Source organism: Plectropomus leopardus, chromosome 20 (genome assembly GCF_008729295.1).
Source record: "Plectropomus leopardus isolate mb chromosome 20, YSFRI_Pleo_2.0, whole genome shotgun sequence".
Classification (NCBI taxonomy): Eukaryota; Metazoa; Chordata; class Actinopteri; order Perciformes; family Serranidae; genus Plectropomus; species Plectropomus leopardus.
The window spans coordinates 2,172,315-2,197,563 of NC_056482.1; the positions used below are offsets into that span (position 1 = coordinate 2,172,315).

The following is a 25,249-nucleotide window of genomic DNA, read 5'->3' on the forward strand; positions in this document are numbered from 1 at the left end:
TGTCTAATCTGGCCCTGATAATAAGGTCATCATTTGTAACTTTTTCTTGTGAAATTACTTTTTATTCTCAAATTACAGGGACTTATTACTAAAAAACCTAATTTTTCAAGTAAAATATACATATTGTTAAAATATCAGGACCTTTTTTATTACAACTTTATTTAAACAACATTCAGACTTCTCTTTCTTAAAAGTTGGAGTTAATGCGATCATTTAATTCATAGTAATGGTATAACTGTTTTTTTAAATTAATGACATCTACATGGACATCTGCATTTTATCAGTGACTCTGGAAACAACACTGATAATGGAAAGAGGAAAAGAAGCATGGTTGGAGCTGACAACTGTTCAGTCAAATATAAATGAAAAGATAGTAGACATACTTCTCTTTCAGTCTCCTTCAATCTCTTATCCAGTGCAGGGTGTTGGCAGGGTGGAGCTTCCAACACTTTTTGTTTCTGTGCTGTTTCAGCAGACTGATGATGTATAGTCTGAATTTCCTTGGCGCTGGCATTTTGCATTTATTTACTGTACACATCTGTGTATAAGATGAGGACGGTGTGTCGTTGTCACTCCACTGTTTTGGGGTCTGTGAATAGAAACACATCCAACATGCCACCAGTCACCGGGACAAGGAAAAAGAAACCTGTATTTTGTATTTTCAGTTTTATAGCATCAGAGTTTCTGTTGGTTTTACAGCCTGTTGTCACCTGTTGCCTTTTGGAAAAGTGTTTGTTCAGTGTTCCTACAGTGTAATACACAAGTGTTTGACATGTTTCTTAATTTAACAGTGAAAATAGTTTACCAAAGCAGCAGATGAGCAAGATACTCTCAGTCCCCAGCAGGAGGATTGTGTCTGTCTTTGACACGTGCACTACTGACTGTTAAAAAAGAAAAAAGAAAAGAAGCATATCCTCATAGATTTTTTAATTTAACTTTAATTTTAATTTAATAAATAATTTTATTTTTTTGGTGTGAGTTCTGGAAGGCAAAAATAATTTGCCTTACAGAACTCACACCAAACCGTGACTCTTAAACCATAGTATGAACTGAACCGTAACGTTTATGTAGGTTTTATGTTGCAGCTTGGTATATTGTCATTATTGGGGGTGAATGTCAGCTTCAGCTTTAGAAACTTTACTCACTGTCAGTCTCATAAAAACCTACAGCAACTCATTCAACTGTTTCTGTACCTTCCTGTGTACAGGCTCAGTCCCTGACGCCTCCTGACTACAACCTGCGCTGGTCGGGTCTGATTGTTACGGTGGGGGAGGTCCTGGAGCGCAGCCTACCCAACATCAACAGAACAGACTGGCATCAGGCCATGACTGGCATGACCCTCCGCCAAATGATCCAGAGTGCTGCCAAAGCTCTGGCTGGAATCTACAAACAGCGGCTGCCTCCCAGGACTGTGTGAGGCTCACAGCCTCCAGTGTCTGTCTTTTAGTGGGAGGAGGTGGAGATATGTCAGAGGAAAACTAGCTGATGGGACAGTAAGATTCCTCATGTCTCTGTGGGACAAAGCCAAATGCACGTCTTTTAAAATCTTGATGTTTGTGCTCATCTCATCATTTGTGCCCACCAACGTTCAACATGTTGGTAGGTTTTTTACTGAGAAGTTGTCAGATATCAAATCAACCCTTGCTTTAAAGAAGACTTAATCATGAACTAATGATCTTGTTATCCTCATTCAAATGTTATTACACATTGTGTAGATTAATATCAACAACCTCAACAGATATTTTATTATTTAGTTTTGTTAATGAATGCTTCTGGTTATTGAGACGATCACATGAACCATGTCCCAGTTTTATTCCATGTACCGGAGGTTGTTTACCTCGTGAACCTTGTGCAAACGCACCATCAATGACATAAAATAAAGCATTTCAAGGGGCTGCCGTCATGGAGCACAGCCAAACACTGTTCATCTGCGCACACTCCTGACACAGATCTGGCTGAGAATTGGCAAAGTATCTCTCTAAAGTAGTCCTAATCCAAAACATGGTAGACCTGAGCAGAGAGAGAACCACAAATACCATAAATCTGAGACATGTAAAAAAAAAAAAAAACTCACTCAGTGAGACTTTATATAATGTGGACCTAGGTTGGGCCTTGGATAACAGGACTTGAGTGCACTTGTCAAGTCCTCCACCATAAACACTGCAACGCTGTAAACTCTACTTTGTGCTTAGGTTGGCAGAGTGCTAATGTGGCAGGAAGTATTCAAGAAACTAATGTACTGTTTAGTAATAACAGGAAATAAGAGACAGTCTATGCTGATACTGACACTACTGCCAATTTCACATCTCATTACCTGAAAGAGCTGGTAAAAAAGCCATTCTATGGATCTTGTTTTGTGTGTATATATTTGTTTTCGGAGCTGTTGGTAGCCATCTATCCACTGTCCACTTATTATTTTCTTCCCCTCTGTAAATAAGTCCATAAAAAGTCCTTTAGCCATGGCCAATGAACTTATACCAGAGGCCTTTTGGGCTAAAGTGTGTTAGTTGGTATTCTGCTTTAAAAGCGCAAATTCTTTTTTTTTTAATGACTATAAATCATTTGCCACGTAGTGAACCTGAGGCCTCAGAGGGGGCCCTTTGAGTCAGGGTTCCTGAGACAGTTTCCAGCAGTAGCAGTTGTGCTTTCAATTGGTCGACCGTTAAGAAGCATTTGATTCAGTTGAGCTGGTGATGTCAGCAAGACAACCTCTGATACTGCATCTGTATGAAGAAGTTAACCCTTTGTAACCAGAGTAAATAGGTTTATTTTTTTATTTTTTTTTTAAAGGGGGTAATGATGAACTTGGTAAGAAAAGTCCCTCACATTTCAAGAATTAGAACTTAAAATTAATAGGAAAAAAAAGTTTAAAAAAATATATATATATACTTTCAAAAACCTTGGGAAAATGTCCAGAAAACCATATTCATGATTACTTTAATTTTACTTTTGAAATTATTTTACAGTAAAATATAATACATGTATTTTTAAAAAATAAATGTCATCTCTTTTTTGGCAATGTCTTATTAAGTTTCTCATTGCCTTCTCCCCATTTTTTTTGAAAGAAACCAATTTGTCCAAGTTTCAAAGGGTTAAATCCAAGGCTGTGATGAAACAATAGAAGAACCAGTTCACATTGAGATTTGGTTTAGTAGGTTAAACTAAAGTAGAAGGTTAAACTTGTGAAGAAATTCAACAGTTCTGCTTCAATATGGCAGATTGACAACCACAGCTTGAATTCCAAATAACCATGACGCCTCTGACACGTGTGAGGAGCAACAAGGCCTTTTGTGTGATGATCATTAGATTTGTGTCGCTTTGGAGCGAGGCGTCACTGAGTATGGTTACACGCTTAACAAAACAGCCCATATTTTGCCCTTATTCTGAAAATGACAATATTCCTACTAAGCTGTTAACATGTCTAATGAAGACAAATATTCCACCAGCACTTACATGCAGCCCTGCAGACTCTGATGACGTGCTCTAACATGATTTTCTCGTCAAAATATGAAGAGGTAGAATAGCTGGAGCTGCTTGTTATTTTGTGTCTTTACATCAAAATAGTATTTTTCACAGTTGCCTACCGTTGGTTGACTTGTTGGACTCTCTCTCTCTCTCTCTCTCTCCATCTTTCACCTGCTTGAAAAGGTTGATGTTGTGATATTTGCTCATATCCAAAAGCCTGTTGATATCTAAGTCTTTCAAAAGTAAGTTAGCAGGTTTTTTTTCTTCCAACCAGAAATGTGAGCTTTTCTGTTCGCCTTTTTACCACAACTTTGCAAACTGTTGGGGAGTTGATTTGTGTACAATGTATCCATGACAACGCACAGAGCTGACCGTAAACAGATAAGAGGCTGTGTGTCTCAAACTGCAGTAAAGTCCTCAGTTTGGGAGCATATTCCAAATTGGCTGTAGACATGCACAAAGAATGCTCCTAAACCCCAAATAATACCACCATATCCCACGTCTCAATCCAAAAATGCTAAACTTGGAAAAAGGCCTAATTTGGAATATTTATATAGAATATGCTGTTAACCCGCATCAAATTCAGAATATTGTCATTCGGAATAAAGGGATATTTTGGTGTACATGTAACCGTATCAGTTCCCTGATTTGCCCTGTTTGTAGCCCAGCATTCCTGCAAGTTAAGTCTGCATACTGCTCTTTCTTTGTGTTCTTCATTCATTGCACTCTGAGACACTCATCAAGCAAAAACACATTGTGACCCATGACTAGCTGCAGCAGTAGATGAACCATAAACTGGGGTTGGATAATTGTATTAATTTATTTTCTGCTCCTTCATGCAGCTGGGACACTGTCAGACACAGAAGTTCCTCACACAGCAGACTCAGCACTGTTAGAGACCTCTGAGAAGAAAGATGACTCCCCTGTGTACTTTGTGTTCCATAAATGTGCCTTTTTACACAAATAAAATAAGTCATACTGGTTTGTATTAATGCTACATGTTTGTTCCGCATGAACTTGCCCTTCAGGTTAATATGGAAAAAGAAGACATTGAAATGTTATTTGGTAATCCTGATGTCTGGGTATACCAGCGTCATCATTATTCTTCAGGAACTGTAGGCCTACATTCTGCTAGTCCCATAGCTTTTCCTGAGGACTCAGATGTCAGGACCATTTTTTTTTGACAGAATTTGAGATTTTTAGTGAGAATAGAAAATGCCAGTCCCTTAGACCAGCAGTTCCCAACATGTCCAGCCACGGGGTCCAGGCTTCTCCTTAGTAGTTCAAGGACCACACATTAGATAAAATACACATATTTCATTTCATTTCACAAAATGTTAAGAACATGTTAGCTCAGAGCACAAAGAAATTAAACATACTGCAAAAATAAACAGAAACAGCACTTCAAAATAAAAGCTCCATGACGTAAAGTCACTGTACTTCAAAATAAAGTGTTTTTTTACAAACTTAACATGTTCACGACTCACTTACAGGCCTTCTGGCCTGGTCCAGAAGGCCTGTAAGTCCATTCTTGGAGAAGCCTCTAAGAATGGACCGGTGACCCACTTTTGGGCCACCAGTTTTAGACCACCTCTCAGCTTTTTGGGTTCCAGTATGGAAAAGTATGAAATGTGATTTTAGTCATTTCCAGGTGTGGATAAATGGAAAAAAGGAGTATGGGTTAATATGTGTTTCCAGACAAATTACACCTATTTTTATAAAATATAAAAAAAACATATATTTTCTAAAACAAAGAAAGTCAGAATTTCTAAAATGAAATTGATCATGTAAGCAGAGTGTTTTTTTTATTGCATCTGGACCAGACAGCCAGTGCAGCCAAATGTTCATCACAGTGTGGACCAGGCTTCATGTCGTTATAAGCAAAGGCAAGAAGTGTGGTGTGACTGAACATACACCTCAACGCCTTTCCCAGTGTTGGTTGTAATGGTTTGGCATGCTGTTTAAACTTTTTATTGTCATTATGATATCATATAAAAGAACTGTGTTTAAAAAGGGAAAGGCTGCACTGACAGGAAATGAGAGCAGCGATATGCAATGTGGATGTGTGAAAACACACAGAATAGTCTACCCCTAAAACATGAAAATAGTAAATGCATTAAGATGTTATAAAAACACATAAACAAACATCTTAAAATGCCAGATTATTAGCTGTTAAATTGCTATGACTTCAAACCTAACAATCTTCTGCATAGGAAATGGCATTCATACGGCATATAAACCAAATATATAAGTATACTGAGGATAAAGCCAGAGAGGATTAAATGCTACATGGATTTAAGGAATATAAAAATGAATAAAATGTCTAAGAAAAAAAGCAAAAAAAAAAAAAAAAAAAAAAAGATAGGGAAAACCTAAATTTATAATGTAATGGAATTCTAATTTTCAAGCACTTTTTCCAGATCATTTTCTAGTTGTTTTTTTTCTTTTTTACTTTCTTGGTTTTGTTTGTTTGTTTTCACGAATTTTCAGGTCATTTCTTTCACTTTTTTTTACTCGTGTCTTGCTAATTGCCCTTGTTTAAATTGCTCATTGCCTTCTTTTCAAGTTTTTTGGAAGAAACCAAGCTATTTGACTCAGGGTTTTTTTTTTTTTTTTTTTTTTAAAGAAGCTCTTTTCCATCTTGTTGCCTTAAACAAAGAAAAGTTCTGCCTGTAGGATATGAATGTCACTGTGTGCAGTCCAGTACATAACAACTCATTCGTTTTCGCACATTAACTAACCATATAGATGGGTCGTAACTTTTATTATTTTTGCAATTTATTCTCTTAAGAAAGGTTACAAATATCTTTTCCCTTCTCGGACACTTGAGTCTTGCCGTTGATAGTACAGTAGCCACAGCACGAGAAATACACAGGGGTGTTTTCAGGCTTGGCCGTTATAAGAGGCGCCACACAGCGCCTGTTCTTTACACCGGGACGCTCCGATTCAGCAAAAGGGGTGGGTAAGCCCAGAGAGGATGATACAAAGCGAACACGCCTGCTCGGGACAGTGCCGGTATACGTCTGTGACACTTACAAGCGAATCCGAAAGTTAAAATTGAAACAACGCATTGCGTCGAGCTACGCCATTGGTTACTGGTACACAACGTAAAATATCCAATGAGCCGCCATATTAGGAAGTCAAACCCCTCTTACATTGTGAGAAGAAGAAAACAGAGACTGTTTTCAAGGATAGTTTTAGACAGTGGTGGCTGTTGAGCGCTTGGATCGAGATCATTAAGTTTGCACAGTCCGCATCTTGCTTTGGTTTGCGTACCGGTTTCGTACGGGTTATTGGGACACTCTTGTGCAATGGCGGCGGCTGCAACTCCAACCGGCCAGAGAAGCACGTGCGGCAGCGGCACTCCGCTCAGCCCGTCCAGGATCACCAGACTGCAGGAGAAACAGCAGCTCCGTGACCTCAACGACCGCCTGGCCGTCTACATTGACAAAGTCCGCAGTTTGGAGTCAGAAAACGACGTCCTCCACCTGCAAATCAGCGAGAAGGAGGAGCTGCGGAGCAGGGAGCTGAGTGGACTCAAAGCCCTGTATGAGACCGAGCTAGCGGACGCCAGACGGTGTTTGGATGAGTCCTCCAAGGAGCGGGCCTGGCTGCAGATCGAGCTTGGAAAGATCAAATCCGAGCATGAGCAGCTCTTACAGAAGTAAGCCTTTTAACACGGTAACCATGCTGTATGGTCACACTGCAGACATGCTTTGTGAATCATTATCTAAAGGCTAGCCTTACACACTGAATTTGATTTTCGAGCCACTTTTGCAACATTACGCACGTAAGTCCGTTCTGGCAGGGGGTTAGCGTTACGTTTTCTGTTCAAAACGTCATTCAAACGCAGCACACACGCGCGCGCGCGCACACACACACACACACACACACACACACACACACACAGAGCAGCTATAAAACAGCCGTGAAAGTACAGATATCTCAACAGAAAATGGCTGTGGTTGAAGTTAAAGTCTGTTAGAACATTACTTTAGTAAAAGTTTTAAAGTGTCTGATATTTAATGTACTTTGGTATCAAAAGTAATTTTATGATATTAAATGTACTCTTTTTAGTAGTAGTATTAAAAGTGTTGAAAATTAAAGTACAAGTAAATGCTGTTAACTACGGAAGCCCTAAGCGGACGTGTTTTTTTTTTTTTTTTTTTTACAAGCCGTTTTCTCGATATAACGAGATATTATCTGGTTATAACAAGATATTATCTCGTTATCTCGAGAAAACGGAGTTTGTTTTCCTGAGATATTATCTCGTTATCTCGAGAAAACGAACTTTGTTTTCCCGAGATATTAAGTCGTTATCTCGAGAAAACGAACTTTGTTTTTTGGTTTGTTTTTTTTAACTTTATTGAATGAACGTCAGAAGAAGAAGTGGCGGGTGGATGATGTGACAGCAGGTACCGTGCCAGCGCGGACAAATACGTGCAGGTTCTCGCCCCTGCACGTACCAAAAAGCACCGGAGCACAGTATTTATGATTACTGATGAATTTGGGTGATGTGTTCCTGTAATCATCTTACCTTGGGCACGGCACCTGCTGTCACATCATCCACCCGCCACTTCTTCTTCTGACGTTCATTCAATAAAGTTTAAAAAAACAAACCAAAAAACAAAGTTCGTTTTCTCGAGATAACGACTTAATATCTCGGGAAAACAAAGTTCGTTTTCTCGAGATAACGACTTAATATCTCGGGAAAACAAACTCCGTTTTCTCGAGATAACGAGATAATATCTTGTTATATCGAGAAAACAGCTTGTAAAAAAAAAAAAAAAAAAAACACGCCCGCTTAGGGCTTCCGTAGTTTAGGGCTTCCGTAGTTAACAAAAAGCAAGCGGTCAGAATTTTGAGGATTATGAAGTTTATTTCCTTATATCATGTAAACTTCCTGCAAAATGGAGCAGACATTAGACTTGAAGAAAAACAAGGTCTTTTTCACAACTTAAAGGATTCAAAGAACAAAATCCAGTTTTGCTTCCTCCTTTCCCTGTTTTGTCGTTATTAACTAAAATTGAATAGCTTTCCTTAAAAGCTGCAGTAGTGGGTTTACCATTGTAATACATCACCTGCTCTTATAAAAACACAATAAGCAGTGCTAATGACACTGGTTGTTGAGGTTTTTAGGCAGAATTTCTTTCCCATTGTTGCTTTAGACACAACTAGAGTAGCTCAACAGTCCGGGGTCTCTGTATTTTTTGCTTTAAAATGCATCACACATGCTCAGTGGGGGACAGGAGGTCTGGACTGCAGCATGTCAGTCTAATAGCTGCACTCTTTTACTATGAAGCCATGCAGTTGGAACATGTGCAGAATGTGTCTCATTGTCTTGCTGGAATAAGCAGGGACGTCCCTGAAAAAGACGTCACCTGGATGGCAGTATATGTTGCTTCAAAACCTGTATGGACCTTTCAGCATTTATGATGCCTACACAGATGTACAAACTGAACTGCCCATCATGCCATGGGCACCCCCACCCCCCCCACCACACCATCACAGATGCTGGATGGTCCTTTTCCTCTTTAGCCTTGGAGGACACATTTTGTTGTACTTCAGCAAATTGTTGTTTGATTCCAAAAACAATCTGAAATGTGGACTCATCAGACCACAGCACACGTTAGTCTGTCTCAGATGAGCTCGAGTCCAGAGAAGCTGGCCATGTTTGTGGATGTTGTGGATATCTGGCTTTCACTCTGCATGGTAGAGTCTGAACTTACATTTGTAGATGCAGAGATGAACTGTGTTTACTGACAATGGTTTTACAAAGTGTTCCTGAGCCCATGTCGCCATATCAAGTTTGCAAGGAAGTCGGTTTTAAATGCAGAGCTGTCTGTGGGGTCAAAGGTCACAGGCAGTGTTGGTTTTCACCCTTTGCCCATACATTCAGATTCTCTAAATCTTTGGTGTTGGTATGGATTGTGGAGTGTGAAATTCCATGCAATCATGCATTGAAAAATGTTATACAGTTGGCTTTCTTGCTCAGTTGGCCAGTGTAAATGTCACTCAAAAGTGGTAGTGTGTTCCCAGTGACACGCTCAGCTGCCTTCACCACCTGCTTCAGGTCCCACCTGTCTTCTGCTGTGCAGCTGCTGAACCACACAGTGCCACAGCAGGTCAGCAGGCTCTCAGTGGTGGTTTATCAGTTTGTCAGCAGTTGTTGTGGGAGGTGAACCTGTTTCAGCTTCCTAAGCCTTTTGAGGATGCCTCCTTCATATTTACTGATGATACTGTCTGCGACATGTTTCAAAGAGGTGTTTTTTGAGCATTGTATGACAAGGGGTTCCTACCAATTATTTTGACTGGTCAACAAGACATTTAGAATATGCTCATATGAGCATAACAGTACATCTTGCTTATAAAATATTACTCCACCCTTTTTCATGGCTGCTAGAGCTAGAACAAAAACCAAACGGCAATGAAACTGCTACAAAATGGATTGTTTCGTTGTAAGTTTTGATTTATACAGGGGATTAAGTTTTGATGAATGGTTGGAACATACGGAAGCACGGAAGCCCTAAGCGGACGTGTTTTTTTTTTTTTTTTTTACAAGCCGTTTTCTCGATATAACGAGATATTATCTTGTTATAACAAGATATTATCTTGTTATCTCGAGAAAACGGAGTTTGTTTTCCTGAGATATTATCTTGTTATCTCGAGAAAACGGAGTTTGTTTTCCCGAGATATTATCTCATTATCTCGAGAAAACGAACTTTGTTTTTTTTTTTTTGTTTTTTTTTTAACTTTATTGAATGAACGTCAGAAGAAGAAGTGGCGGGTGGATGATGTGACAGCAGGTGCCGTGCGGTGTTCAGCTCGGACAAATGCGTGCAGGTTCTCGCCCCTGCACGTACCAAAAAGCACCGGAGCAACAGTATAATAATCTAGTTATGATTACTGATGAATATGGGTGATGTGTTCCTGTTCCTGTAATAATCATCTTACCTTGCGCATTTGTCCGCGCTGAACACCGCACGGCACCTGCTGTCACATCATCCACCCGCCACTTCTTCTTCTGACGTTCATTCAATAAAGTTAAAAACAAACAAACAAAAAAAAAAAAACAAAGTTCGTTTTCTCGAGATAACGACTTAATATCTCTGGAAAACAAAGTTCGTTTTCTCGAGATAACGAGACAATATCTCAGGAAAACAAACTCCGTTTTCTCGAGATAACGAGATAATATCTTGTTATAACGAGATAATATCTTGTTATAACGAGATAATATCTTGTTATAACGAGATAATATCTGGTTATATTGAGAAAACAGCTTGTTAAAAAAAAAAAAAAAAAACACGTCCGCTTAGGGCTTCCGTAGGAACAATATGATAATTATACAAAACAAGAGGGATGTTGCATTGTCAGATGAAGAGCTCAATCAATAAGAAAGGTTTAGGAATGAACTAATAATAATATTCAACTTAAATAAAACTATTTTAGAACTTGAACTTTATCATTTGCAGAAATTTTCCAAGGAGAAGTGATTTATCTGTGTGACTTTTTTTCTAAATGGAATCAGCTTTCTTCAATGAATATAGTTTATGGTGCTGTTTGTCAGTGCAGGTGTGTGTCTCCTAGGAGTGCAGCAAGCTGCACTGTGACTGCAGTGAAGAAAGTTGTTTTTGAAAGTCTAAACTCCAGCATATTCAATGTCGAATATTTTGTTAGATAAAACCGTGTTATGAGATTCTGAAATGTTTACATCTTTCCTTTTCAGTTACTTTTGACTTTTGGATTTTACAGTGTCCTTTTTCAAATTGCCTGAAATACCACCTCATGCAAGCATAAAAAGTATTTCGCTATAAACAGGAGTTTTTTCAAAATTGACGTGTTTCTATTAGGCGTATTTTGTATTCACAAAATCATTTTGCGCAATTTGAGGGTTAATGGAAACCTGCCTAGTGAGTAGCAGCATGACTGTTGTCTCACTAAATCTCAGCCTACATCAAACAGTTGGCTCTTAACAGTTAATTAATGTACAGCAGGCCTTGAGACTGCTACCAGAGGGTAACTGATAATGCCTTCTCATGTGGTAGGTTTGCATCATTTGGTGTTTGTTCTTCTCTCTTGGTACTTCTGCCATGGCTGCAGCTGCATTGCCAACTTAGTCAGTATATTCACACTTTGCCATCCACATGCACTTACCATGCCTTGTCGTCCTCCTTCTAGCTACAACAAGAGGGACTCTGAGGCAACAGGAACCCAGGCCAGGCTGCAAGATTTGGAGGCCCAGCTGAACTCTAAAGAGGCCATGCTGGCCACAGCGCTGTCTGAGAATAGAGGCCTGGAGGCCACACTGGCTGAGCTGCGAGAACAGCTGCAGGAGGTTACAGCACAGATCTGACATGTATATTATGATGCTAGAAAAATATTTCTTTGACCATTTAAGGGGTAATACAGAGAGACAAACTGCTTATTTGACAAATTTTGCTCTTTTCTCCCAATATTGCACTCAACAAAATGTTGTTTGTGATTGCCTCTGACCTTCTTATTGGTGTGGCCATTTTTTCTCTTGAAAGCTTTTCTTGAAATGGTAAACCTGGTAACCCTTTTTCAGTGGTCTCGACTTATTCTCAAAACACTACCTGTTGTTTTTGTATTGTCAGCTGGATACAGGTCTCGCCCAGACCAAGAAGCAGCTTGCAGATGAGATGCTCCTGCGCATTGACTTGGAAAACCGATGCCAGAGTCTGACAGAGGAAATGATCTTCCGTAAAAGCATGCAAGAGGAGGTCAGAATCTGACAGTTTCTTGAGTTACTGTAGACTGGTTTCTGGCACTAAGGCTGTGACATTTACACTATTCAAAGTGTCAACATTTTTTCCATTAAAGGTATTTCCAGTATAGCTATTCTGAAACTTCTGGAACTTGGACCAGACATTGGTATCAACTCAAATAAACCACCCAGAAAGAGAAATTGTAACATTCCATACCATAAAAAAAGTTGTGTGCAAGAAAGTGGAATGACAGGAATAGGGCATTGAACACTCTCAAAGTAAAGGAAGTAAACCAGGTGACTTCACTAATTAGTACTCCTGGCTGTGCTAATTAGAATCAGCTGGGTGCATGCATGTTGGTAGATTAGTACCTCCACTCTTTGGAAAAAGGCCACTTACCTCTGAATGCAAGTAAACAAGCTGCCATGTGAGAAACACCTCATGATGGGTTGAAGCAAAAAGCTCTCCCAAGATCTCTGCAGCATTGCATTGAGATGCAGGCTGACCTCTCAGCAAATCTGTGCTTTAACCAACCGTACAAACATTTAATGCTCAAATCTAGAGTTCATAAATATTTTCATAAATATTTTCTGTAAAAACATGCTTTTTATTTAAATGCAGAGCACACTAGAATTGTGTTCATTAAAAAAAATTAAATAGATAACTACATCTAAAATCATAAATTCAGTAATCATTTTTTGATGGCTCATCATCCGAATCAATTATTGTCATGGTATAAATATTCCACAATAAAAACAGAGCGTCCCAGTCCAGTTTACAGTGGAGGATATGCGTCTGTTTGTATTGAAATTAAATGGTGTTGGTTTTCATTGCTTTTGTAAAATCTGCCAATTACAGAGGTGAGGACAGTCACAAGGTGCATGAGGTAAATAAGGCCAGGCTGCTGAAATAAGCTTCAAATTCTCGCCACTGAACACATACTATGATAGACCATGTTTCGTTTTGCAGCGACTCTACACGCTGTGTTGTGGGATGCAATGTATGACTATCATTCGCCCTTCTTTGATTGACCCTCGCTTTCTACCATCGCTACGGTTACGCGCCGTCCAGCGTACAGTTCAGCACTTCATCAGTGGCACTAGTTTGGTACAACAGAGGAAGATCTTGTGCTTACTGCAAAGACAGTCTGCAAGTTTGCAAGGCACATTGCTCAAGTAGATCAGTGGGATGGAAGTTCAGTTAAAAAAGTAAATTTACAGAGGAACAATGTTTTTCAGATAAGGGGGTGAGGAGAGATTGACAGCAATGCTTGTATAGTGAGCTGCAACATGTGCTGCAGGTGCTGAACACAAAGGCAGTATGCAGATCCTTTCCACAGTAAAAGTGCTCTTAATACCACTCCTAAAATACTCCACTACAGGTTAAACTCCTGCATTCAGAATTGTTCTTCTGTAAAAGTAATAAGGTAACCTCAGAATTGTTGTAACTGGTAACACTGGTGTTGCCAATAGTATATTGACTGCCGGTATATTAAGTGGTGGGTTAATAGTGTCATTACTTAAAATCCATTCATTAGTGGTTTTGCTCTGCACGTGGAATTTACTAGTAGTCTCAGACTAGTCTACAATCAAGGAGCCACAGCAAACCATGCTAAGCTTGAGTTTCCCTACCTTTAAGTAGGGCTGCAGCTAATGACAAAAAGTGCAACTGATTGGATGTCTTCATTATTTTTTAAATTAAATTGAGGAATTGTTTTCTTTCCATTTCAGTGTTTTATTCATTGTTTGATGACTGTGATTCATGAGTTTTTTCATGAATCAGGCCTCACATTCTCAGAATCAGAATCAGACAAAGATTTATAAATCTATAAATTTAAGATTTACAAATTACATAGCCTCAAAAGTAGGAACAGATCGCAGGGTATCGTTAAAGCAAAGTTGCAGGCATGACCATGAATGACCTTCCTCATCTGCACAAGTTTAGGCCTTTGGAAAAGGCCCAGACAGTCCTGGCTGACCTTGGCCATCTCCTGTCCAAGGAGTTGAGTTTCCTTTTTTCTGGCTGCAGATACAATGTGCCAACATGCAGGACCAACAGACTGAACAGCTCACCTGTCCTCACCGACTGCGACTTCATTGTGTTGTTTTTGTATGAATTTTGAAGTTTGTTGTTTCTCTGTTGGTTATGTGGTTACTACTGGCTGTACAACAATTAGATATCCTTGATCCTTGCTGACTGTGTGCTGTGCTACAGGAAGTGAAGGAGGCCCGGCAGCGGTACGAGACCCGACTGGTGGAGGTGGACTCTGGGCGGAAGGAGGAGTATGAATATAAACTGACTCAGGCCCTGGCTGACATGAGGGCTCAGAATGAAGAGCAGATCAAGATCTACAAGGACAACATGGAGAGCACCTACAGCGCCAAAGTATGAACACACACACACACACACACACACACACACACACACACACACACACACAGACACACACACAGACTGTCTGGGTACATATTTCCCATTTACACATTAATCCCGTTCATGTCAAAGAGTTGACTAAAAAAGAAGCATGAGGAGGGATGTTTGACTCAAAGCAACATATAAAAAATATGTTACAGGTGAAACAGTTCAGTAAATTTATGGTTCTGCGTGTACCTTTGTTCAGGAGTCAAAGTGCAGTATTATTGGTACAGCAGGGAAAACAAAAAAAATTATTATGGCTGCAGCATGGTCATACCCCTGTTTAGTATTTTTAGGTGAGTGCTCTGTTCAAAACAGCATGTAGATTTCAGTCTGTGCAGAGATGCAATTTATTAAAAACAATGATTGTCAGAGAGTCCAGATCTAGAGTCTAAAATCACCCTCCACCTAAACACCATAATCCAAGATCCAGGAACGAGGAACAGGGCAGAGCCGACATGCAGAGAGGCAGCGTGAAGAGCAGGATCTTTACAGTCTTCAAAAGTGGCTGCCTATGTTCCTTAATATATGCATCAAATTAACAATAAGACCACCGCCTGCTGTCCTCTGTACTGCACTGGGCTGCCAATTAAAAGGATAAATCAAACAAATAAGCAGTGCAAATTTAAAAGCAAAAAAGATCATAGGGCCACAGCAAAGCTGAACTAATAAATCACAGAAAAAGTCAATTAGTCGATCCAAGCATATGAGTTTCAGTAGCTGTTAATGTCCTTAAAGCTATCTTGAGGTCTGAAAATGTCTGGAATGAGGTAGAACTATGAGAGGTGCTAAGATGGCAGGAGAGGTTAAGCGTGCTTATAACGTCCCCCATCAGTTGACCTGTAGTTTGCTGGCAGACTAGCTTAAATCATCCTTTACACAATATGCATGTAAGCATCTTTATTTTGATCTTGCTGTCAGGTGAAACTGTATGTAACACTTGTAGAAAGTCAACACACCAAAACAGCACATTACTAACTTCCTGCATGTCAGGAAGTGACAGACCCAGCTGAGTTCCTCTTTCAGAGTGTGATTAGCAGGAAGCTGTTGATGTTGCTGACTCCTGAACCATCTGTGTGTGTGTTTGTCTCCAGCTGGAGGACCTGCGTCGGATGTCTGAGATGAACGGAGCATCAGCCAACATGGCCCGAGAGGAGCTCAGAGAGTCCACCTCGAGGATCGAGAGCCTCACCACCCAGCTGGCAACAATGCAGAAGGAGGTTGACATTTCATTTTACTTATTACCTTTATTTTTTTTTTAGAATGTGTCCTAAGCTGTCACATTTAATAAAACCCTGTAAAATCCAAATTCTAAGTCTGATATCTTAAACACCTGTTGTCTGGATACAACTTCCTGTTCATATTTGCTTCAATTTCTGTGATAGTGAATTTACCCGAATTGAAAAGTTAAAGAATAACTTCAGTCAACAAATACATCTCCCACAGTGCGTTATTCAGCCGCGCTTCATGTTTGGTTTATTTTATTTTTCAATTTACTGTGGGAGGTGGAGGACAATTGTCAAAAGCCTAACCTCTATAGATGAGCAAAAGGCTTACGTAAGTAAGTTGATTTAATTTAAGCATCTATCAAATTTCTATTTAAGTGACATATGATGAAGTGCTGGCTTTCTTTGTGAAACATGGGCATCACTGCAACCTCAGACTCTGACCTTGTCTATCCCTCAGACTCGTGGCTGGCGTAATCGTATAGTGGAGCTGGAGACGGAGTTGGCTCAGGAGAAAGACAGAAGCCGTAAGCTGCTGGCAGACAAAGACTTGGAGGTGGCTGAGATCCAGGCCAAGATGCAGCAACAGCTGGACGAGTATGAACAGCTGCTGGATGTGAAACTGGCTCTGGACATGGAGATCAACGCCTACCGCAAACTTTTAGAGGGAGAAGAAGAAAGGTGAGGACCCAGCAAGTTTGTCATAGTGATGGCATCAGCTCATTTTCTATTGCGTTTCTGGAACACGCTGAGCTTTTTTGCCGACCTGGATACTTATGTTTGCCTCCCACAGACTAAAGCTGTCTCCCAGTCCTTCAAGTCGTGTCACGGTGTCTCGAGCCTCGTCCAGCAGCCGCAGCGTGCGCACCACTCAGGGAAAGAGAAAACGTGTTGATGTGGAGGAACAGGAAGCTAGCAGTTCGGTGTCCATCGCTCACTCTGCCTCAGCCACGGGACATATCAGCATTGATGAGATCGACACAGACGGCAAGTTCATCTCCCTCCACAACAATGGGGATGAGGTGAGCTGTTGGGCTGTTAGAGGTTACATGCTTCTGGTTACTAAATGGCTCAGCTTGAGATTCAGCTGAAAATCATCTGTTTGAAGATCTGGTCTAACCTTAGCATCTGAAAGATTTTTCTTTGTTGTGTCTGTATCAGGACCAGGCGATGGTTGGCTATGAGATGATAAAGACAGATGGAAATGATACAGCCACTTACAAGTTCACACCAAAATACATCCTCAAGGTTGGCCAGAAAGTCACGGTAAGAGTTTGTCTTTAATGAAATTTTCTGCTGATCTGATTTTAAAATGAAGCCAGTGTCCCCATCTAAAATCATGCCAAGGTCCTTTAAAAAAAAAAAAAAAAATGCTAACGTAAAAAAAGAGATGTCAGAATTTACATTTTTTCCCCAGCTGAGTGGTAAGAATAGTCTACATGTTTGTTTTACAGTTAGCCAGTTCCTGCAGGATTTGGCGAGCTGCTTTTTTTCTACTGTTGCAGCCTTTAATGCCTGATTTCATGACAGCCTTTCTAATAGGTGGTTGCAATGCAAGTTTTGATATTTGTAGGCTTTTTTTTACTTACAAGAGTTTGTATTTTTTCAAAGAAACCTTTTTTGTTGTTAAAATCAATGCTATTTGTATTAGCCTGTGACTTTAGTGTTTCACTTTGATTTTCGGTGTGATTTTGATTTCTGACTGACTGTTATTGTTGCTGACTTTTGTTGTCAACAAATTATACAGTGTATATCAGTAAAGATTTGTATATCAGTAAAAGATTTTCTGATGTGTGATTTAAGTGTTCTCCTAAGTGTTTTTGAGCAGTGTACATGAATGTGTGGGAAACTCGTGACTGGCGTGAGTTATTGGAATTGTTACAGAGAGACTAAGTTGGTTCCTTTGAATATGAGGGTGACTTTGGGGCTCTTTGGCCCCCATGTGGTGGTGTTTACTCTGTGCAGGTTTGGGCATCTGATGCTGGTGTGAGCTCCAAACCTCCCACAGACCTTGTGTGTGGAAGAACCAGACATCCTGGGGCTCAGGAGAGGATGTCCATGTGGTGCTGATCAACCCTCAGGGAGAGGTAAGCTCTCTCTCTCTCTCTCTCTCTCTCTCTCTCTCTCTCTCTCTCTCTCTCTCTCTCTCTATCTATCTATCTATCTATCTCATCTATCTATCTATCTCTATCTATCTATCTATCTCTATCTATCTATCTATCTATCTATCTATCTATCTATCTATCTATCTATCTATCTATCTATTCACACACACACACACACACACACACACACACACACACACACACACACACACACACACAAAGGCACCATCTCCATCCCTGTGCTCTGTCTCCTGCCCCCAGTATTGTGTCTGTTCAGGCATCACACACTGATTTGCACTGATTAGCTATCACCACTTTTTAGGCCAGTGTTACCTGCACATCCATCCACACATCTGTTTTGTTGCTCATTGCCAGAATTCCTGGCAATTCTCTTTATTTTTCTGGCAAAAAACTGCAGTGTAGGGCTGCTTGATAATGGCAAAAATCATTGTCCCGATTATTTAGGTCAGTGTTGAGATTGCAATTATATCACACAATTACTCATTGATTTGGAAGCATGCATTTATTGAACATTAACAAACATCTCTGACAGTATTTTCATGAACTTGAAATATAATTTAGCTGTAGGTGAATGTAATTCTTTTTATTGCGCTTAAAAACTGGCAAACTGTCAATAAGAAAAATAAAACTAAGTCACATATGTCAGTACTGTTATGTAATTCTCCATTGTCACACTCTGACCTGTTGATGAATCCTGATGTGCAGCTTGTGCTGATACATACAGAGCAGGTACAACAGACTGACTAACATGTATGACGGCATGTTAGAGCAGAGCTCAAGCACTTCAACCATGTGTTTTATTTGGTATTCTTTACAGTAGTGGTTCCTAACTTGTCTTGACTCGCTTTGTCATTAGTTTTATGACCACACATTAAATAAATTACCACATAATCTTTTTTTTTCACACAGTGTAAACACCACGTTGGCTTAGAACACAAAGAAATGAAACCATTGACCCATGACCCAGTCCTGGACCATGACCCATCAGTTCAGAACCGGAAAACTACAATGTACAGTAGATGCAATTTGAGGAGAAAGACTTGGCTTCCACTCAGTTTGGTCTGTAACCCTGATTGACACATTTGGGTGATGCAGCCATAAATTAGATTTAAGCATCCATCCTGAGAGTTCTGCCTAGTAACCAAATTAGAGTGCAGTACACTGCACCTGCAGAGAGCACAGTGGCAACTGTGTGTTTTTTTAGAAATTATATGGAAAGAAGTTCTAAAAAAATCACTGAGTCTATCAAGAAAGTTGGCAAGTTGTTAACACTGAGTGCACCGCAGGAAAGGGTGTGTTGGATTTATTACACAAGACAAAATGAGAGCATCATTACGAAACAACAATGGTTTTAACTTACTCATAATCGTTAGGAGCCAAAGTGGTAATTGAGAACAAGTATTAATCAGAGAGCTATGTGTCAGGGATGGAAAGCAAAGAACCCCCTGCTTATATTCTGAATGGTGGAGTTTTGATGCTGCTGTGTGTGTTTGTGCTAGAGTGTGTGGCTTAAAGTGGTCCTGTGGACAGATTCTCCACTCTCTGATACTTATACAAAATATTTAAATTCACTGTGCTGTTCAAAGGCTACTGCCAACAGCTAACAGCAACTTCTAAGGTGGAATATTGTCTTGCATGCCACTCAGTGCATGAGTTTACATTGTGAATCAATCAACAAGTCAATATATTAACTCTGATCATTCCATATTATGTTTTTTATGGCTGTCTTGTATGACATATGCTTTAGTGATGATCTAAGTGCTTAAAAAAGGTTTCGGAATTTCAGCCTATTTATACAAACTGTGAATATTGTCTTTCCTCACTTGTAGAAAATAAAGTGGAGTGTCATTCCTGAGCACTCCAGCAGCACTAAAGCTGTTCTGCTCTAAACACTCCAACCTATTCTTTTTTATGCCTGCACGTCAGCGATGGCCGAGGTCAAAGGCATTATGTTTTTGGGTTGTCTGCTTGTACGTATGTCCGGCCCATTCTGGTGAACGTAATATGTCAAGAATGCCTCGAGGGAATTTCTTCACAAACATTCACTTGGACTCAAAGATGAGCTGAGTAGAATGTGGAGTTCCAAGTTAAGTTCCAAGCAGCAGTAAAGGGTCTGTAATTTAATTTCAGTCGTGTGTGTGTGTGTGTGTGTGTGTGTGTGTGTGTGTGTGTGTGTGTGTGTGTGTGCGCGCGCGTGCCTGCCTGCGCGTCCCAGGAGGTGGCAAAGAGAACCACAACATACAAGACAGCAGTAGAAGAGCAGGGTGATGAAGATGATAATGGGGTGGAGGCCACTGAGGAAGATCTCTTCCACCAACAGGTGAGACTGGCAGCCTCTCTCTCAGCTCACTATTCAACTACCAAATGCAAGTATGTTTCTATGATCACTTACACTCTATGAAGACATTTTCTGAAAAAGAAATGCCTGTCTGTGTCACACAGTCAAGAAAAGATCAACTAGTACTCAAACTAGTGTTGTGCTTGCTGCACAAAGAGGACGCTGATGTCTGTCTAACCTGACTCAGAAGGCCTTTGCCCACTTAGGTTGTATTTTTGCATGCTTCTTTAGAAATATTTCATCCGATAAAACTGGTATGGCACAGACACTCGCACACTGACTCTGATGTGTTTGGATTTTTTTAAGCGTTTGTAGCAGTGTATTTGGAATGGTTGTCTGTTGAACCCTGGATGAATGTTTGTGTGCAGGGGCACCCTGTCGCTGCAAAGAGAGGCTGCTCCATCATGTGATGCCATGACACCAGCCAGCCTCCTGCTCCTCTGAGCCCAGCCACTCTGCTGCCAACTGTAATACTAGAACTATTTTTCTATCTTTTGTAGTGTATTTCCCTAAAAATGGTTTTATTTCTCATAAAAATGCAAAAGTACTTTGGGTAGATGTATTTTCACCTGGAAAAGCAAAATAACATGTTTGTTGAACAAAATTAGTATGTGTAGTTCACATCCCTTTTTCATCTTTAAAAAAAACATGCAACAAGTGACCGACTGTGTCTTTAAAGAAAATAAGTCATGGGCTATGTCATTTTTGAAATAGATTTTCATTCAGTTTTATTTTATATTTCATCTTATTATATTATTGATGCTATATTTTAGCTGCGAGAAGAACCATGTGTTGTGGATGATTAGATGATGTTTATTTGCTGAAAACCTACTGTATTATTCTAAAAGAAAGCTGATCAAATAAGCACTGAAAAGACAAGCACACTAAAAGTTAAGCAGGTAAGAGTTCATGGAATAATCATCAGTTTAGACCTTGTGTGGACAACCAATTACACAAGATGAAAACCTCTGTTTAATGGCATTCATCTAGTATCTCCAAAAAAATAAATATGGAGATTGATTGTATCCATCAGGTGAAAGGACAGTTAAGGTTTATTGGTAGTTGTTGAGTTACCCGTGTGTGTCTGTGTGTCTGTGTGTGTGAGTATGCGTGCTTGCGTGCATGTGTGTGTCTGTGTGTGTAAGATTTGAAATTGGCTTTAGCGACTCCTTGTGATTTTGGACAAATAAAAACGTGTCATGAGTGTAATGTGACAGATGTTGTCACAGGAGCTGCAGCAGACATGTTTCTTGTCACTGACCTGGACTCAGCATTGCACCACTAATTGAGAAATGTTGATTGTATTCATAAACTTTGATATTTGAAGTATGTTTTGTGTCTCTGTTACTATGCATGCTATGGCTGTAATCATCATAGTTGAATGATTAAAAGTTTTCTTGTACTCAGGGTTTTCCTTTTGTTTGTACATCATTCTAACCAGGGTTCACACATCCCTCAGGTGCTTAAATTTTTAGTGGGAAAAAAATGAGTAGTTTGAATTATGTCACACACCAGTGACATAAGGTGTCACTGTGTTTATTGGTCGAGCGCAGCGCAGTGCATTCTGGTAGATGAAAGTTTTCTACTTCTTCTCTCTGGTCAATTCAGAAGTATTTAAGGGGGGTGATGGTATTATTTGGCTGCCCTTTTGGCTTCAGCAGCATCATTTCTGTTCAACAGTGGGTAAGCATCGAGCAAAAGTCCCTTCTAGCTAAACTATTAATTTGTAGTTATATACTTGTGATATTAAAACATTTAAGAAACATTAAAAAAAACATTCCTTTTAAAAATGTAGCCGTTGGACATGATGCACACAACCATGTAGGTGATATGCCTTTATTGTTTCAATTTGCTGCTATCTGGGGTAATGACCAGTTCACAGCTGATGAAAAGGATGGAGGATTTAATCAGGCATCTAAAAGAAAATGATGGATCTTTATGTAAGAATTTTTACTTTATCTTAATCAATAATGTCAGATGTATCAAATCACCAAAAACATGTTTTTTAAACACGTCTCAAAAAATTAAACGTAACATTTGTTATTGCTTCGTTTTTGCACGGGATTAAGTTAAAGAAGTAAGACTTTTTTATGCACTCAATCGATATATGTCTGTTAAAATTTGTTGGTAAGCAGTTCTCCTTTTCCAAGAGAATCCACCCACATGATTAAACAGCATCATCACTACACAGATGTGCCTTGTTATGGTCATAATGAAAGGACACTTACACGTGAGGTTTGATCACACAACACAAGTCAGGATGCCACTAACATGCTGACTGCAGGAATGTAACAACGTGTCAAGCTTTTGGAAAATTATGTTACTTTCGTATATGTGTGTGTTATGTATATGTTCGGTTTGGTCAATTAAAAAAAATCCTTACTAATAATGAGCTTAATGTCGATTGATTTTTCGTTGGCTAATAGAAATGTATACACGTCAAAATAAAAATGACGAGGCTTTACTGTCTGACTTTACAGGCCGGTATTCACCCTATAAAAGCTAAACAATCAGTCTTTTATTTTGAAGGCAGCACTGTCCCGTTCCGGTGTGATGTTGTCGTTGTGTGTTGAGTACTTGTCTTACATCACGCTGACAGTGAGTGAGCAACATTGAGAGGAGTGAGCTACGTGCCCATCCATCCAGAGTGTCTCCTGCTGTCTCCGCCGTGTCCTCAGTGTCTCCCCGCCGCAGACATGACTCTGTCTCTTGGCTGGCTCTCGACTGTGGCCGCGGCTGTTTTCTCCGCTCATGTTGTGCAGAAACTCTGCTTCCCGTACTTCTGGAGGGACCTGCTGTTCCTGCTGAAGGTGATCAGGTACGGCGTGAGGCTGGAGCTGTTCAGGCTTACCTCCCGCGTGTGCACGGTCCTGGACCGGTTCATCCAGCAGGCGCAGCGCATACCTGACAAGCCGTTCGTCATCTACGATGGAAACGTACACAGCTACCGGGACATCGAGAACCGCAGCAACAGACTCGCCAATGTTTTTCTGGACAGAGTGAAGTTGGAGACAGGAGACTGCGTTGCCCTGCTCATGAACAACGAGCCCGACTTCCTGTGCGTTTGGTTCGGCTTGGCGAAGGTCGGCTGCTCCGTGGCTTTTCTCAACACCAACATCAAGTCCAAGTCTCTGCTCCACTGCATCACCTGCTGCGGGGCCAAAACTCTCATCGTGGGTCCAGGTAAAGCTGACACTCAGCCCTTATATCACTAAGGCTTTCTTCAGTGCTGCAGAAAGGATTTCATTGCTTAAGTCCAAGTACAAACACCTCACTGTGAACATACACTGATACAGATAAAGTCCTGCATTGAAAATAGTATTTAAGTAAAAGTAAGTAATTATAATCAACTACTCAAGGCAGAAAAATCTCAAAAAACACACCCATAAAACTCTCAAAATTTTACACACACAAACACACACACACACACACACACACTCACACACAGTTGTGCACTATGGAAATAACAGCAACATTTCTCCACATTTAGCTCTAAAACATAATTTAAAAGTGATGTGAATTTTTCAGTCACTTAGCAATATTTGTGAACTTATTTAATCTAAATGTTAAATGTTATATGTAAATGTTAATTGTCAAATATAATTGTTTATTGTTAAATCAAAATGTTAAATGTAAATGTGAAATGTATAAATGTTAAATGTTATATCTAAATGTGAAAAATTTACATCTTTTTTAAATGATGTTATATAGCTAAATATAGAGAAATGTTGCTGTCACTTTCAGAGTGCACAACTTTACAATAATAGTGTATGTTTTAAATGCTAAACATTTGATAGGCTCATTAAATAACATGCAGATCAAGACAAAGTTCAATCCTTGATTTTGTTCTAGTTTCCACTGGTGAACCCTGATGTCCAAACGTTCGGTCAGGTCACTGTTGTTGATCTCAGGCTCAGCTGTGAAGTGTGTGGAGCTCCAGTCAGAGCTGAGTAACTGCTGAGTGTGGAAGTAACTCTGAAAACTCCTTAACTAGCTTACATCCAGAAACGCTGCTTACACCCTGCTCTGTCATGAATTGTTTTGTAATATTTGCTGTATATTTTAATGGAATAGTAATATGAAATTGTGTTGAATCATATTCTGCCTCAGGCTGTGTTTCACTGTAGGAATCCTGTTTCTGCTGTTAATAGGATTCACCATGCTGCAGCCATGTGACAGGATAACACATCATTGCTCAACCAGACAAGCATGATGCTGGTCAGGGACACTGTCCTCACCACAACCCCAGTCAAACAGGAGGGGGATTCATGGAATTGCTGCAGCAGTTAGATAAGGGTAGACATGCCATAAACAAAAGTTGACTTCACTAGGTTTAGGTAGGCTATGTGAGGAGGCTGTTATGTATTTCAGCAGAAAACAGATGACATGCTTATGTGTATATTTGAAGAGGAATCTAAACAAATGCAAGGTGTTATCATTGAGGATTATTGAGCAAAATCTGTTTTTAGAGTTAAAGAGTAAAAATTTTTTTTTTTTGGTTAAACACACAATATGTTATTTCTGTAGCCTTGGTCTCTCAAACACAATAACAAAAGACACACTATGATATCACCATAAAGTAGCGTGGGATTATTGGATGATAATTCCCTTAAACTGGTATGTCATAGAAACATGAAATTTTTACCAGTGATTGGCAGCTGTATGCAAATGCTGGCCAAGAAAAATGACCCCAGTCGGCCACATGGTGTGTGATGGTCTGCTCTTAGTCTATCCATCATCACTTTCAGACTCTCTCTGTAGCTGCTTTTACTCAGAGATGGAGCTATACAACCTTAATAAAGTCCCCCCTTTATACCGCCCCTGCATTTTTACACAGAACCAAACGACGGCGGCATCACTGTGCTCCAGTATGTATTCACTGCATCACAGCATCCTGTGATCAAAAGAGACATAACACAACAGCGTCGGCCGCTAGTGTGACATATAACATAC

At 39.9% G+C, this 25,249-nt stretch overlaps 3 protein-coding genes across 6 annotated transcripts in view; all 3 read left to right on the plus strand.

The window, feature by feature from the left end:
- prrc1 (proline-rich coiled-coil 1) overlaps positions 1-2,526 on the plus strand; it is a 16,831-nt gene extending 14,305 nt beyond the window's left edge. For all 3 annotated transcript variants that reach the window (XM_042508988.1, XM_042508987.1, XM_042508986.1), the window contains exon 9: positions 1,208-2,526. In XM_042508988.1, coding sequence (XP_042364922.1) covers positions 1,208-1,417 — 210 coding nt within the window. In that variant the 3' untranslated portion in view covers positions 1,418-2,526. The remainder of the gene's footprint in view (positions 1-1,207) is intronic.
- Positions 2,527-6,539: 4,013 nt separating this feature from the next.
- On the plus strand, positions 6,540-20,879 carry lmnb1 (lamin B1). Its single transcript, XM_042509404.1, is given in 12 exon segments — positions 6,540-7,129; positions 11,644-11,800; positions 12,081-12,206; positions 14,406-14,576; positions 15,701-15,826; positions 16,293-16,513; positions 16,626-16,854; positions 16,994-17,098; positions 17,798-17,845; positions 17,848-17,919; positions 20,174-20,278; positions 20,665-20,879. Coding segments are annotated over 12 exon segments (1,755 nt in total). The 5' UTR covers positions 6,540-6,776; the 3' UTR covers positions 20,707-20,879.
- A 1,968-nt stretch (positions 20,880-22,847) lies between these two features.
- The window catches only part of slc27a6 (solute carrier family 27 member 6), a 54,001-nt gene continuing 51,599 nt past the window's right edge, over positions 22,848-25,249 (plus strand). For both annotated transcript variants that reach the window (XM_042508828.1, XM_042508829.1), the window contains exon 1: positions 22,848-23,479. In XM_042508828.1, coding sequence (XP_042364762.1) covers positions 22,993-23,479 — 487 coding nt within the window. In that variant the 5' untranslated portion in view covers positions 22,848-22,992. The remainder of the gene's footprint in view (positions 23,480-25,249) is intronic.